The sequence below is a fragment of the Panthera onca genome, chromosome C1, assembly GCF_046562875.1.
Source record: "Panthera onca isolate mPanOnc1 chromosome C1, mPanOnc1 haplotype 2, whole genome shotgun sequence".
Classification (NCBI taxonomy): domain Eukaryota; kingdom Metazoa; phylum Chordata; class Mammalia; order Carnivora; family Felidae; genus Panthera; species Panthera onca.
In genome coordinates this window covers 220,613,060-220,627,577 of record NC_138346.1, presented here as the reverse complement: position 1 = coordinate 220,627,577, position 14,518 = coordinate 220,613,060, and the positions used below count along the sequence as shown (strand labels likewise).

Sequence of the window (14,518 nt, the reverse complement as noted above, 5' to 3'; positions counted from 1 at the left end):
CGGCAGGCTGCCCACCCACATCCACCAAGGGGCAAAGCCAGGAGGGACCAGGCTACCCGGGGCAGGGGACACTGCAGAGGGGCCGGGTGGACCTGGTCACCTTCTTTGGAGACAGCTGGGTGGTCCGGATGCAGCCCACCTGCAGCTCTCGGGTGGCAGGAGGGGCTGGCATGTCTGTGTCCAGCTGGACGTAATCCAGGGTCACCAGGATGGGCTTCAGCTCCTCGGCTTCTGGAGACAGAGGACCCGGCTGGGGGCCAGTGTGTGGGGGGCTGTGCCACCCGGGGCCTGAGGGAGGTGCCTAGGGGTTAGCTGGTCCTCAGGAAATCACCCTCTGGGGGATGGGCCAGAATGCCCACCCCACCCTTCAGGCTTCCTAGGGCTAAGGGTGCAGGCGGGCAGCTCCTCCTACTGTCCTCACACCCCACGAGGGGGCTCCCACACCTCAGAGAACACACCTTCTCTGTGCTCAGGGTCGTAGGTGGGGATCACGGTCAGGGACTCCACAGGCACGTCCAGGGGGTCTCCACCCTCTACGAACATCATGTGCTCACGGGCCGCGCCCTTCAGAAGAATCTGGTGGGAGAGTTTCTGGGGACAAGGACCATAGCAGTCTCATTCCAAGTCCTCGTGACGGGGGGCTCCAGGAGGAAGGGGGACCGTGGAACCGGGGACAGTGGGCTCTCCACTTGACGACACCCAGCCCGGCGAGGAGCCCTCAGGCACGGGCCAGGGTCTCCAAAGGGGGGCAGGCAGGGAAGGCCGGAAGGGCCCCGGACACGCGGGAAGGGGGGAGCCGCACCTTTCCGAAGAGCACCACCTGCAGCCTGTCCGAGAAGTAACGGCTCTCGTGGTCCGGGCTAAAGGTCACGGTGAAGTCCTGCGTCTTGCCGGGGTCTATGACGCCCTCGACGGGGATCACGCTGAACACGCTCTGGCCGCTGTGGTTTTGGGTGCCTGCGGGAAGGTCGGCAACGTGTGGGTCCCTCACTCCGCCTGCAGCGCCCCTCACCAGCCCGACGCTCTGGCCCCCAACCAATCCACTGCCCGCAGCGCCCCCGCAACCGCCCCAAGCCCCGCCCCTGCCCCGCGCTCCACCCCTGCCCCGTCCCCGCCCCACCCGGGCCGCGCCCCCCCCCCCCCCGCCCCGCGCTCCACCCCCGTCCCGCCCCCCACACCACCCCTGCCCCGGGCCGCGCTCTCCCCAAGCTCCACCCCCTCCCCTCCCCCACCACTCCTGCCCCGGGCCGCGCCCCGCCCCAAGCTCCACCCCTGCCCCTTCCCCGCCCCACCCAGGCCGCGCCCTCCGCCCCAAGTTCCACCCCTGCCCGCCCCCCCCCGAGCCCCCCCTGCCTCCCGCCCAAGCTCCACCCCTTCCCCGCCCTCCGCCCCACCCGGGCCGCGCCCCGCCTCAAGCTCCACCCCTGCCCCGTCCTCGCCCCACCCGGGCCGCGCCCTCCGCCCCAAGCTCCACCCCCGTCCCGCCCCCCCACACCACCCCTGCCCCGGGCCGCGCCCTCCCCAAGCTCCACCCCCTCCCCTCCCCCACCACTCCTGCCTCGCCCTCCGCCCCACCCGGGCCGCGCCCCACCCCAAGCTCCACCCCTGCCCCGTCCCCGCCCCACCCAGGCCGCGCCCTCCGCCCCAAGCTCCACCCCTGCCCCGCCCTCCACCCCACCCGGGCCGCGCCTCCTCGCCCCAAGTTCCACCCCTGCCCGCCCCACCCCCCCCCCGAGCCCCCCTGCCTCCCGCCCAAGCTCCACCCCTTCCCCGCCCTCCGCCCCACCCGGGCCGCGCCCCGCCTCAAGCTCCACCCCTGCCCCGTCCTCGCCCACCTCACTACCCGGCCGCGCCCCCCGCCCCAAGTCCCACCCCTGCCCCGCCCCCAGGGCTCGCTCTCCGCTCGCACCTGCCCTCCCCAGCAGCCGCCCCGCGCCCCCGCCCCCCAGCTCACCCACGACTTCAGTCCTCTGGGCCGGAAAGGCGAGGAACTGCGGCAGCCGCTGCTGGCTTTTGCCCCTCCTGGAGCTGGAGAGGCTGTCCAGCTGCATGGAGAACCTGATGGGCAGCGCCGAGCTGTTCTGCAGCTGTGAGGACAGGGACCTTCAGCGCATTGCCGTCCACCGCCGGCGCGCGGGTCACTGCGAAGGGGATCTCAGCTCGCCCTCGCTGGGGGTCACGCCCTGCTGGCTGTCCAGCCGCCCTCCGGCCCAACCGTTTTCGCCTTGCTCCCGGCACTTTCCTGGGCTGCTGGTCCATCTCACCCAGCCTCACGTTACCCCCCTTTCCCGGCCGGTGCGCCCAGCCCCCTCCACGCGCCTCGGGGAGGGAAACTCCGTGGTGGTGCGCCTTGGGCTCCACAGCGCCCCCCTCTGCCAGGCTCAGGCTGGCCTTCAGCTGAACCAACACCCTCGCCCCGTCTCTGAGAGTGCTCCTCCTCAATAAACACTTCAGGGAATCCCTGTCCTGGACCCGGTGCCAGGTCCCGACCTAAGCCGGTGGAGGAAGCAGTTGGCTGCTTGATCCCAAGGCTGGTGAGTCCCTCAGACATTGGAGAGACATAGGGAGCCAGGCCTGCCCTCCCACAGGGGGTGGGAGGCCACAGGGCAGTGTCACGTCACCAGGAAAGTCTGTAACCCCACCCCCACCCTCCACAGCAGTGCCTGAGCTGAGCTCCTCCTCATCCCAGGTGGGGTGGCTCCTGCAAAGGCCCTGAGGCAGGAAGACAAGGAGCACTAAGAGGCGGAGCTGGTGAGGCATGGAGGGAGGGGCACGCTCAGCCTTCCCCCTGCTGGATTGGGCAGTGGAGGCGGCAGCTGCTGGAGGTAGGGGCCGGATGGCGGGGGGGGCCTCCACTAGCTCCCCTACCAAGGCGGGTCTGACCCCTCCCAGGGTGGAGCCCTCTCCTAGGAGGCCGGGGCAGGCACCAGGTCCCCCGTGACGTGTTTCACCTTGAAGCTTGAGGACACAGACTCTCCGGCAATCACGTAACCCATGTCGAGGACGTCCCCTTCGATGGAGCACGTGATCGTGGATGCCACGCCAGTACCCATGAGGGTCAGAGACAGCGTGTCTCTCTTGGTGATGATGTCCAGTGTTTCTCGGGCCTGAGAAGACCACGTCCATTAGCACGGAGCAGACATCTGTCGGAGGCGTGTGCTGGGGCTCTGGGAGCAGCTGGGTCGGGGCAGACTGGAGCAGAGTGATCGAGCTCCCTAGCCTCCTCCTGCTTGCCCGCCAGAGGTGAGGCCCGGCAGCGGGGGGGGGGGGGGGGGGGGGGCGGGGGGCGGTGCGGGGGACCAACTGCCTCCGGGGACGCAAGCGCACGGGCTGCAGCATGTGGGCCCCGGACTCACCAAGATGCTCTCCCGGGGAGAGAAGGACAGTGTCAGGACCTGGGTCTCGCCTGCAGGCAGCTTGCTGATGGGGGTCAGCAGGATGAAGGGGCCACTGGGGTTCAGCACGGAGAACTCCACCTGTGGGCCCGGTGTCAAGGAGAGGTGGCAAGAGCAGGGCTGCAGCCCCCCCCCACCCCCCCCAGCTGCCCCCTCCCACCCCCGCGAGCCACCTGGGTCCCCGCGAGCTTCCCGGGCTGGGTGTGGACAAGGATACGGTGAGGTCCTCGGGGGAGATGTTCTGGATGGAGACCTTTTTTATGCCACAGTGTCCTGAAATAGGGTGGTGAGTCAGAGGCCCGGGGGGTGGGGTGTGGGAACCCAGGCCTGGGCCCCCGGGGCGGGGGTGTGCATGGGGGGCTGGGCCCAACTGGAGCTCACCTACAGCGATGTCACCGAAGTTGAAGATGGTTTTGCCTCTGTCGGAGGTCACCACGAGAGACGGTGCCACGGCTGGACACCACAGCTCCAGGTACAGGGTATTGTGGGGACTGGGGGTGGGGCAGGGTGTGCTGAGGGCGCTGTGCTCTGCACTCCGCCCTCGCCCTGCCCGCTTCAGCCTCCGTGCCCTTCCCTCCGGGCCCCCAGAACTGGTTCGTAGCAGAGGATGGACAGCCACTTTCTGGAAGACACCCCCTCCCCCACCAGAGCACTGCACCTGAAGCTCAGGGGTTCCGTCCCCTTCCTGTCTTCAGTGTCACCACTGGCAACGACACAGGGAACCACAAACTTGTCAAACCTCCCCTGGAAAGATCTGGCCAGGGTGGCCTGGGCAGCCTGGTACTCGTCCGAACTGGAATTAAGCAGCAGCGCACACTCACGCCCCTGTACCCACACTGTCCCCAGAAGCCCCGGGGGGCCCTGCCACACTCTCCCGGGCCCCGGGCCGGAGGGGTAAGGGGCAGCTTCCCCGGGGCTCTGCCCGGCTGTGGCCGTCCCAGGTATGTCTGACCAGCTGGCTTTCCCACCCTTCCCTGCTTCCTGGGGGGCCCTCCCCTACCCCAGGGTGCCGATCAGGCACCTAACCGGAGGGCCGTGTTCCTGGGGCCCCAGGCAAGGGTCCAGGGTGGGCAAGTGACTTGAGCCCGTCAGAGCTCTCCCAGCCTCACTCTGCACCCGGGGAGGCTGGGGTTGCTGAGCTGGGAATACAGGGGTCAGGGACAGCAGGGTCTCCCCCAGCCCGCGGCGTGAGGCTGCGCACAGGGACACCGGGCCCAGGAGAATGCGGTGGGCAGATGCCTCGGAAGCCAGAGCTTGAGGGGCCTCGAGGCGGTGCCCAGATTCAACCGTGTCTCAAGCCGGCCCGGCCCTGGACTTGCGGTCACATGGTTCAAAACAGCTCTGCTCCAGGCCTTCTGTGGGGAAAGTCTCCATGGGGGTCAGGGTGGGGTCTCATCAGACGGGCCCGGAGGGAGGTGTGGCCTTCTCTTGGGCCTACCTGGGCTTGAGGTCCAGTTTCTGCAGCTTGGCAGCCTGGGTGGTGGAGGCCCGGGGCGGGTGGTCCCGGCCCTGCAGCCGCAGCGTGGAGAAGGACTGTCTCCTTAGGTCCTTCTTCTGGGTGACCGTGTCTCTGCAGGGCTGCGGGGTGGAGGCCAGCCCTGCTCAGCCCAGCAGGGGCTGTGAGGGGGAGCTGCTGTGGCCCCTGGCAGACTGACTCCTGCAGGAACCCCAGGGGCATCGGTTTGAAGGGGATGGGGACCCGAACACCAAGCGGCTCCATCAGGAAGACTGACTGCAGGTGCAACGGAGACAGGTGAGTGTCCAGAGGGAGACACAAGGCTCCCAGTGCAGAGACCCCCGTGGGCCTGTGCACCAACTCATGTTTGCCCTCAGCAACAAGGGAACTGAGGCAAAAGAGGGGTAAAGGGTCGCCCAGGACCAGGGGTCCTCCTTCCTGGTGCCTCTTCCCCTCGCTCGCTGCGGGGAGGCGAGGGCTTCTTCCCCCCGTGGGTGCTGGAGCAGCTCGAGGTGGCACGGGACGCCGGACGAGCGTGCGTCCCCAGGGCGGCAGTGGGCGGCCGTCGCTCTGGGCCATGTGACTGCACGGCTCTGTGGGTCCGTGGGACCCCCTCTCCTGGCAGGAGCCCACGTACTGCAACCTCTCTGGGGCCGGCTGGGGCAGCGGGGCCTGGCCCTTGGTGGGGTTTATCCCTGGGCTGATACTGTCAAGTTCACATTTTTGTGTGTGTTTATTTATTTGAGAGAGAGAGAGCCGGGGGTGGAGGGGTGGGCAGAGGATCCGAAGCAGGATCCGAAGCAGGTGGATGCTGTCAGCACAGAGCCCGACACGGGGCTCGAACCCACGAACCGTGAGATCACGACCTGAGCCGAAGTCGGACGCTCAGCCCACCGAGCCCCCCGGGCACCCCTCAAGTTTACATGTGTGAGGCTGTTTTCATGGGCTTTCCTTTCCGGTTGTAAGAAGCCACACCTGCCCGTCAGCGTGCCCTGCCGTGGCTCGCCCTCCCGAAACTGCCCTCTGGGGACCCAGCAGTGCTGCCGGCAAGCTGGCCCGGGGCCCGGAGCCTCAAGTGGTGCCGGTGTTCGGCTGAAAGCCTTAGTGCAGGAAGCCTCAGCCCCCCAGCCCGTGCCCCACACGCTTCTCCTCCATGTCCCCACGTACCGACTTGACCTCCGCTTCTTTGGTCAGGGTCTGGAGGGCTTCCTGGAGGATCAGCTTGGTGGGGAGCACGGGCCGGAAGGCCACCTGGACCAGGCACCTCTGCAGAGAGAGGAGCCCCGAGCCCGGAGGGCGGAGCTGGCTCCCTCCGGTGCCCCGCCCTCCTCAGCTCCCGCTGTGCCCCTCTCCTGGGTGCCCCCACGTCAGGCTCGCTGACACTCCTGTGGGGTTTCAGCTCGTGAAGGCCCTTTCCAGGGAGGTGCTCCCCGAGCACTGCCCCTGGGGGCTTGGGTAGGTTCCAGTGCCTGATCATCCAGTCCACTCTTACCGTGTAGGGTAGGGGGGCCGGCGACGGAGACCCCGCCCACAGCTCACGAGGCCCGAGTGGGAAAGGAAACCGTGTTCAGCTGTCCAGCCTAACCTGTCTCTGTGGCTGGTGCAGCTGCGGGGCAGCCCCGGGCCCCACAGAAGCTCATCCTAGGTGTCCCCGTGCTCGGGACACCGTGCGGCAGAGCAGGTGGCACGGGTTGGGGGGAGAGAATAAAGGAAAGGGGGAATAAAGGAAAGAGGGAGGGAGAGGAAGGGAGGGAGCACAGAAGCCAACTGCAACACCCCTTTTGGGGACCCATACTTAGGCAGTATTGGCTAAATTTAAAGAAACGCATTTTAAAGAACCACACTAATTGAAACCTGCCAGGGTCCAGGAGTCCCCAGCACGTTCACATGCCCCTCCTTACTTGGCCCTTGTGGCAGCTACCCCAAGCCCCAGGAGGCTGGGGTGGCCCTGGGACTGGCTGAGAGGAACCACTGCCTCCAGGCCCCCTAGCTCTGTCGGGCAGAGCAGAGGCAGGAGACCCCTTCTCAATGGGGTGGACGGACACCCTGCTCTTCTGGTGACCAGGCCCTCTGTGCCCAGCTGCTGGGAGGTCCGGGGGTCTGTGTGCCCTCAGTCCAAACTGCCAGAGCCCCCAGGCAGGTGCTTGTGGGGTCAGCCGCCCGCGGGTGCCCCTGCCTCTGGGGCCGGGCCAGGCCTCCCCCGTCCCCGCCCGGCCCACCTGGGGGGCCCACACCTGCCTTTCCTGGCAGCACGGTCCCCACCAAGGGCGAGATGGTGATGGGCGAGTCGGGGGGCGGCAGGAACTCGAAGGTCGTGGGCCCCACGGGAGAGACGTCCTCGGAGCCGACTCGGGGAGTGGAGTGAGTCAGTGAGCTCATGCTCACGTGAGAGTTGATGACGTACAGCGTGGCCACGGATGTGTGGTACAGGGACGTGGCTGCAAACTTGACCTGGTAGTGGGACAGCCCCAGGGGCGGGCGGACGCCCACGGCTCGGCACGACAGCTTGAAGCACCTGGAAGAGTGGGTGTGGGCGGCTCAGAGGCGGTGCTGGCCATGGGCCGTGTGCTGTGGGAGGTGGCCTCCAACGGAGACGGTGGCTCAGGCTTTGCTATCTCATTGACGAATTTTACTATCTTTTGAAAATACTACAGACCCCTGCACACATTTAAAGTGGACGGTTAAAAATTTCATCCCAATTTGCTGAGGAGGGAATTTCTGGCTTATTTTTGTTAAACACTCATTGACACTTGAAAATAAAACGGATAGGGGCGCCTGGGTGGTTCAGGTTGTGACTGCGCGGTTCGCGAGTCCGAGCCCCACGTTGGGCTCTGTGCTGACAGCTCGGAGCCTGGAGCCGCGTAGGATTCTGTGTCCGCCTCTCTCTCTCTGCCCCTCCGCTGCTCACGTTCTGTCTCTCTCTCTCTGTTTCTCTCAAAAATAAACATTACAACAATAAAACTGATAAACTGCTCTTTAAATACGAGCACAGGAATCTAAAACCCTAGCGAGTTCATTTCTGTCATTACCCGTCTCAAACAAAGACAGGTAGGCCACACACCTCCGTGGTGTGGGTGTGTTTGTCCGTGGGCGAGTGTTCTTGGACCATGTGTGAGCAGACTGGAATATGAATAAAATAAGATAATGTATTTAAAAAAAAAGAACAGATATTTGTTACTTTAGCCGGTGGGATGTTTACAGTCCAGATCTTCGAACCCTGACTGCTACTATGCTCTCCTTGTTGGATTTCGTCCCAATTACACATATTTTAATGCCTTAAAGGCTGATGTCGTGACACTGCTCTGTGATGGTAATGTTGCTCACATGTTGAAATAATGAAATGTATTTTTTGGTGTCGTGTGACCACAGGCTCTAAATGTTAAAACGAATCCTTGAGGGTGGAGAGACATTGGGGTTATTGTTGGGGATGAAGTGCAGGACTCAGTACATACACAAACTCTGCACTTCACCCCCTCAACTCTTCCCACCCGTGGACTCATCCCTGCTCACCCACGAGTCTGTCAGATCCCGGGTGGCCACCGCTCCTGCCCATGGTCACATGCCCGGGACCAGAAGAGGGTTTGGCCCGTGGGCCCTGGCCAGCCCGACCCCACCCGGGGCCGCCCAGGCCCCCAGGCAGGACCAGACAGGCTGGCACGCAGGTGGGGACAGGAGAAGAGTCAGGGTTAGAGGCGGGTGGGCGGCGCGGCTCTGTGGGGAGGCGGTCCAGCGCCCGGCTGGACACCCGCACAGGACAGTGAGGACGTTCCTCACTGGGGACTGATGGTCTCGGGCAGCAACAGGAACCGGCCCCTCATCCCGGGCCACCCGGTCTGCATCCTGTTCGATTTCTCTCCCTACCGCTTCCTCCGTCCCATCTGTCGGGGTGGGAACGGGAGGCTCAGGGAGGTCCAGGGTCTGTTCCCATCACACAGCATGTCAGCACAAGTGGGGCTCATGTCCAGGTCCTCCTGAGAGCAGACGGGCAATCTATACACCGCACACACTCGCACACACACGGCCACACGTGCATCCACACACAACGCACACACGTCCACACGTGTGTGCTCCCATGCTCTCCTGCACATGTACTCACACACACACAGGCACGCGCGCACGCACGCACACAGATGGGCGAGCTGGCCCGGCGTGCGAGGCTCCGGATCCCAGGAGCCTGTGCCTGGGTCTGAAGTCCCTGCAGCCAGCGGTGTCTCAGCCCGGCCCCGCGGCCGACCCGGCCGCCAGCGCTCGAGGACGGAGCCAGCTGAACCTGCCGAACGGGGCCCTCTGCGCGCCCCTCGCCTGCCAGGCTCACCGGTTGATCTCCGACTTGCAGACGAGCTCGAAGTTGTACTCCTTGGCCTTGGTGGGCTGGAAGATCACGTCAAGTTGCAGCGTTTCCAGCGGCAGGATTGTCCCAAACCCGTCACTGGGCTGGACGTCCACAAACTGGCGGATGGAAAACCGTCGACGCCGAAGTGAGAACACGGTGATCTGGGGCTTATCGCGGGGGCTGCGTGGACACGCGTGGCAGGGGTGTGAGCGCATGTGTGTGCAAGTGTGTCTGCGAGGATGCGAGTGTCTGTCTGTCCGGGCATGTGTAAGCATGTCTGTGTGTGGAGGAGCGACCGTAGACCAGCACGTGGGTGTTTGTGAGCGCGTTCGTGTGTACGCGAGTGTCGGCATGTCTGTGAGCACGTCTGTCACCACACGTGTGATCACGGGTATATGCGAGCACGTCTATGTGCATGTGTGAGCGTGTGCGTGTACGTGAGCACACCCCTGTGTGATGTTCGTGCATGCATACGTGTGTCTGCATGCATGTAAGTGGAGGGTGGGTGGGGTGGGGGGGGCGGCCTGGTCTGAGCCCCATCCCGGCTGCCCTGCAGGGCCAGGCAGGCAGGAGTTCTGGAAGGAAGGGAGGGAGGGGAGTCCCGAGTCCTGGCAGGGCAGCGGGCCAGAGAGGGAGGGAGAGGCTGGGACAGAGAGAGGTGAGGTGAGGCGGTGGTGCGGGCAGTGGGGATGAGGAGAGGGACGGGCAGGGGGAGACGCCAGGCCGAGGCTCTTGGCGTGGGCGTGGGGCCTGGGGAGGGGTGAGGCCACCTGGTGCTGGGTGCCCGGACCCTGGGGTGGCAGCTGCCCCGGTACGTCCCCAGAGCTTCCCGACTCTGTCCCCGCACCCTGTGCCCCTCCCCGACCGAGTGAGGCACCTTGGGGAGCCCGACGAACCCAAAACCCTGGGGCAGGAGGGAGAGGTTGCAGAGGCTGACTTGGGTTCTGACGGCCTCGTACACGGTGCAGTGGCCAAAGTCCACTGCCGAGGGGCTGAGCTCCAGGTCCGAGGTGGTGACCACCGCGTGTACCGTAAACCCCACCGGCTTGATCTGAAGTGCAAAGGGCGAGGGGGCGCCGGTCACTGCCCATCCGTCTCCGCAAATGTTTCCACCGACAAGGAGGGCACAAGCGTTGTGTCCACCTGGCAGCCGACGGTGTGCCCTTTCCCAGACACGAGACTCTTTGTCTCGGCCACTTCCCTGTGGTGCCTGACTTGGGAGGGCACGGAAGCAGGTGCCAAAGAAGAGGGGAGGAGCCTCAGGTGGGCGGGGCGCGGGAGGGAATGAGTGCGCGCGCGCGCGTGCACTGTGAGTGTGCACGTGCGGCCGTGAGCACACCCGTGTGCACCCGGGCACGTGTGGGCTCAGGTGCCAGGGGGACGCCCCGCTGGCCCTGCACAGCCCTCAGGTCTCTCCCTCCGATCCACAACCCCCCTCCTCGTCTCCACTGTGCAGCAGCAGCCGGGGTGGGAGACAGAGCTGCGGGTCAGGTCATCGGAACCCGCCAGGGCCCTGCCTTTTGGGGGAGGCGCTGGGTCCCGAAGAGTGTCCAGCATTCCTGGGAAGTGTCCCATGCAGACCTGGTCAGCCACCCGGATTGTCATTGGGGCCTCCAGGACTCTGCTTTCCTTGTCGAAATACTTCCCTGCATCTTCTGGGAGGGAGTGTCTGAAAGAGATGGGATGCGCTCAAAAGTACTTTTCTCCTTTATATTTGGAGAACGACCGTAGAGCTGACCTGTGAGTGTGTTTTAGGTCACACAGGAGCTACAAATGATAGGAAATACAAGAAATCTAAGAGCCAGGAGATGTGCTCCCCCAGCCTCCCAGCCCCGCGGCCTCCGGGCGCTCACCGCGGCAGGAACTTGAGCTGCACGGTGTAGGAGGACTGGGCCTGGATGTAGCCCGTCTCCGGCAGGAGCTCCATGTGGCCCCTCAGCTCCTTGCACACTTCAAACTTCAGACGCAGGGCCGCTTTCGACCTGCAGGACACGGAAGGACACCAAAGAGACGCTGTGCGTCTGGTCCCGCGGGACAGACACACTTCTCACGGGCCAGACATCCCACAGATGCACGGTGCCTGCCCTCACAAGGCAGAGGGCGAGTGGGTTTTCACAGCTCGCTTGCTAAGGGGCAGATCTCCTGATGAGGAACTTTTTTTTACTCTGCATCTCCAAAATTTTTTTTATTTTTTTAATTTACATCCAAGTTAGTTAGCATATAGTGCAACAATGATTTCAGGAGTAGATTCCTTGATGCCCCTCCCCCATTTAGCCCACCCCCCTCCCACAACCCCTTCAGTAACCCTCAGTTTGTTCTCCATATTTATAAGTCTCTTATGTTTTGTCCCCCTCCCTGTTTTTATATTACTTTTGTTTCCCTTTCCTTATGTTCATCTGTTTTGTCTCTTAAGCTCCTCGTATGAGTGAAGTCATATGATTTTTGTTTTTCTCTGAGTAATTTCACTTAGCAGAACACTCTCCAGTTCCATCCACGTAGTTGCAAATGGCAAGATTTCATTCTTTTTGATTGCTGAGTAATACTCCATTGTCTGTATATCCCACATCTTCTTTATCCATTCATCCATCGATGGACATTTGGGCTCTTTCCATACTTCGGCTATTGTCGATGGTTCTGCTATAAACATTGGGGTGCATGTGTCCCTTCGAAACAGCACACCTGTATCCCTTGGATAAATGCCTAGTAGTGCAATTGCTGGGTCGTAGGGTGGTTCTATTTTTAATTATTTGAGGAACCTCCATACTGTTTTCCAGAGTGGCTGAACCAGTTCGCATTCCCACCAACAGTGCAAGAGGGTTCCCGTTTCTCCACATCATCGCCAACATCTGCTGTTGCCTGAGTTGTCAATGTGAGCCATTCTGACAGGTGTGAGGTGGTATCTCATCGTGGTTTTGATTTGTATTTCCCCGATGAGGAGTGATGTTGAGCATTTTTTCATGTGTCGGTTGGCCATCTGGATGTCTTCTTTGGAGAAGTGTCTGTTCATGTCTTTTGCCCATTTCTTCACTGGATTATTTGTTTTTTGGGTGTTGAGTTGGATAATTTCTTTAGATTTTGGATACCAACCCTTTATCTGTCGTTGGCAAATACCTTCTCCCATTCTGTCGGCTGTCTTTTAGTTTTGCTGATTGTTTCCTTCACTGGCAGGAGCTTTTATCCTGACGGGGTCCCAATAGTTCCTTTTTTTTTTTTTTTGTTCTCCTGGCCTCCAGAGACATGCTGAGGAAGAAGTTGCTCCGGAATTCTTACAAACAGAAACACTGCCACCGAAGTATGTCTCCAGGTGGTTCTCAGAAACCTGAGACTTTATTGGGAAGACCTTTGCCGGGCAGGCACCTGGTGCAAGGACCTGGAGGGGTGTGGGGGCAGAGGTGGACCCCCACCCACCTGGAGCTCTGCCTGCCTCCTGCCCAGGCCAAGGTTCTGGGGGAGGCTGGGCCCCACAGGCCCCAGGATGACCAGGCCTTGTGGCTTCTCTGGGTTTTGTCCGTCTCCGACTCCAGAGCAGCCGGAGGAAGCCGCGTGCGCCCCCAAACACACAGTCACCTGCTTCTGGTTAGTGCCTCCGGGAGCCCCACCCCCATCTGGGCTCACCCGGAACCTTCCTGTTTTCCGCCATGAGGCTCCCCATGCCCCTGCCTCCCTTCGAGTCTCTACCAAACCAAGTCACCTGGCCAACTCTGTCACACACCTGGGGTCTTCCTTTACCCCACAGGCCGAGTGCTGCCCCCCTCCTCTTTCCCTGCCCTCCCCCAGAAAGTGGCTGCACCTTGCACCCTGAGATAGACTGACTGGCAGAGGCTGGCCAGCCCTTGTTCCCCAAACAAATCCACCGGAGCCCCTCTCGAGGCCCCTGACATTTGCGGTCCTGAAGCTGAGACAGGCAAGTCCCCTATGCGGAAGGACGGCCACAGAGGAAGTGTGCAGGACTTCCGCCCCTACGAGGCTGTTCTGCGGCTGGAAGCAGGGCCGGGCTACGCCCGGTGGGCCTGGTGTCAGCAGGTGCCGGCAGCAGGCGGTCTGGGGAATGAGCGCCCACCGAGCGCTAACCATGGCATTTGCCTTCTTTTCTCCACTTAAGTTGTACTTCGGTAAAAAGTATTTAGAATTGACTGCTCTGGTCTGGACGCCTTTGAAAACACGTTTCCTTCCTCAGGCCTCTGTCCACATTTCCTTTCCTGGCTGGGCTCCCCGCTCTCCTGTCTGTGTCCACGAGGGGCCAAGGGCCTGGGCGTGGAGGGGTCCCGGGCTCCCGGGCTCCCCTGCCCTCCGGGCTCACCGTGTGTGGACGAGGATGGAGTCCTGATACAGACGGTCGTACGTGCAGATCTTCAAGTCTACGCTGGGCTTTGGCACCCACACGGGCACGTCGATGGCAACGCCTGTGACTCTGAAATATAACTAAGTTTGAAGGTGTGATGTTAGGACACGCTTTTGTCCGCAAAGCAGGCAGTGACAGAGAATGCCAACACAGCCCAGCCTAGGCTTTTTACAAGCCTTACGAGTGCTGGGAACTTCATACTTAAACCAACTATGTTTCGGAGTTCTGTGGCCGTTTTCATATCAGATCATTTAAACCATCCTTTTTATTATCCAAATCTTCAAACATAAAAAGATAGGATGGTGGGGCGCCTGGGTGGCTCAGTTGCTTAAGGGTCTGACTCTTGATTTCGGCTCAGGTCACGATCTCACTGTTCGTGGGTCTGAGCCCTGCATCGGGCTCTGTGCTGACAGCAAGGAGCCTGCTGGGGTTTCTCTCTCTCCCTCTCTCTCTCTGCCCCTCCCCAGCTCACACACACATACTCTCTCTCCCTCAAAAAAATAAGTAAAGAAACGTTAAAAAAAGAACGGTATAATGGATTGTCATGTGCCCATCACATAGCTTCGTAATTATCAACATTTTTAGCTGTTTAAAAAACCCTTTTATCACAGAATATTGCATCACACGATGGGATGGACACTCCATAAACGGTCACAGTCAACACAGAAAGGAGGCTCAGAGGTCTCGAGGGACGAGGAGGAGTGGGAACCACTTCTCTCCCCGTCCCGGCTGCCGGCTCCTCCGGCCAAACGAGTCCTGGGTCTGGGGAGGTTGGGGGGGTCTGTGGGTGTCCTGCAGGGACAGCATGTGTCCCTCGGGCTGGGCAGGGCCCTGGCAGGGCAGGTCCTGTCCTGCTGCTATGGTGGTGAGCTGAGGACTCCACATGCCTTCCTCCAGGACCCCCAGCCTGAGACGGGGCCACCTGCCCACAGGATGGAGTGGGGGCTACGGAGCCCAGGACTTGTGACACTTAGAACACATCAGCGAGCAGG

The 14,518-nt window shown here is 62.2% G+C and overlaps 1 protein-coding gene across 5 annotated transcripts in view; it reads right to left on the bottom strand.

The window, feature by feature from the left end:
- The window catches only part of CFAP74 (cilia and flagella associated protein 74), a 65,712-nt gene that overhangs the window by 2,622 nt on the left and 48,572 nt on the right, over window positions 1-14,518 (bottom strand). For 3 of the 5 annotated variants that reach the window (XM_081796508.1, XM_081796510.1, XM_081796509.1), the window contains exons 21-37: window positions 13,485-13,606; window positions 11,038-11,166; window positions 10,766-10,853; window positions 10,062-10,235; window positions 9,167-9,300; window positions 7,090-7,366; window positions 6,019-6,117; window positions 4,834-4,973; window positions 4,054-4,188; window positions 3,777-3,886; window positions 3,613-3,668; window positions 3,357-3,476; window positions 2,952-3,107; window positions 1,955-2,087; window positions 803-957; window positions 459-591; window positions 101-288 (exon numbers count right to left, since the gene is read on the bottom strand). In XM_081796508.1, the coding sequence (XP_081652634.1) occupies window positions 101-288; window positions 459-591; window positions 803-957; window positions 1,955-2,087; window positions 2,952-3,107; window positions 3,357-3,476; window positions 3,613-3,668; window positions 3,777-3,886; window positions 4,054-4,188; window positions 4,834-4,973; window positions 6,019-6,117; window positions 7,090-7,366; window positions 9,167-9,300; window positions 10,062-10,235; window positions 10,766-10,853; window positions 11,038-11,166; window positions 13,485-13,606 (2,349 nt within the window). Of the gene's footprint in view, window positions 1-100; window positions 289-458; window positions 592-802; window positions 958-1,954; window positions 2,088-2,951; window positions 3,108-3,356; window positions 3,477-3,612; window positions 3,669-3,776; window positions 3,887-4,053; window positions 4,189-4,833; window positions 4,974-6,018; window positions 6,118-7,089; window positions 7,367-9,166; window positions 9,301-10,061; window positions 10,236-10,765; window positions 10,854-11,037; window positions 11,167-13,484; window positions 13,607-14,518 lie in introns of those variants that run through there. The other 2 variants (XM_081796511.1, XM_081796512.1) reach the window with 2 other exon arrangements.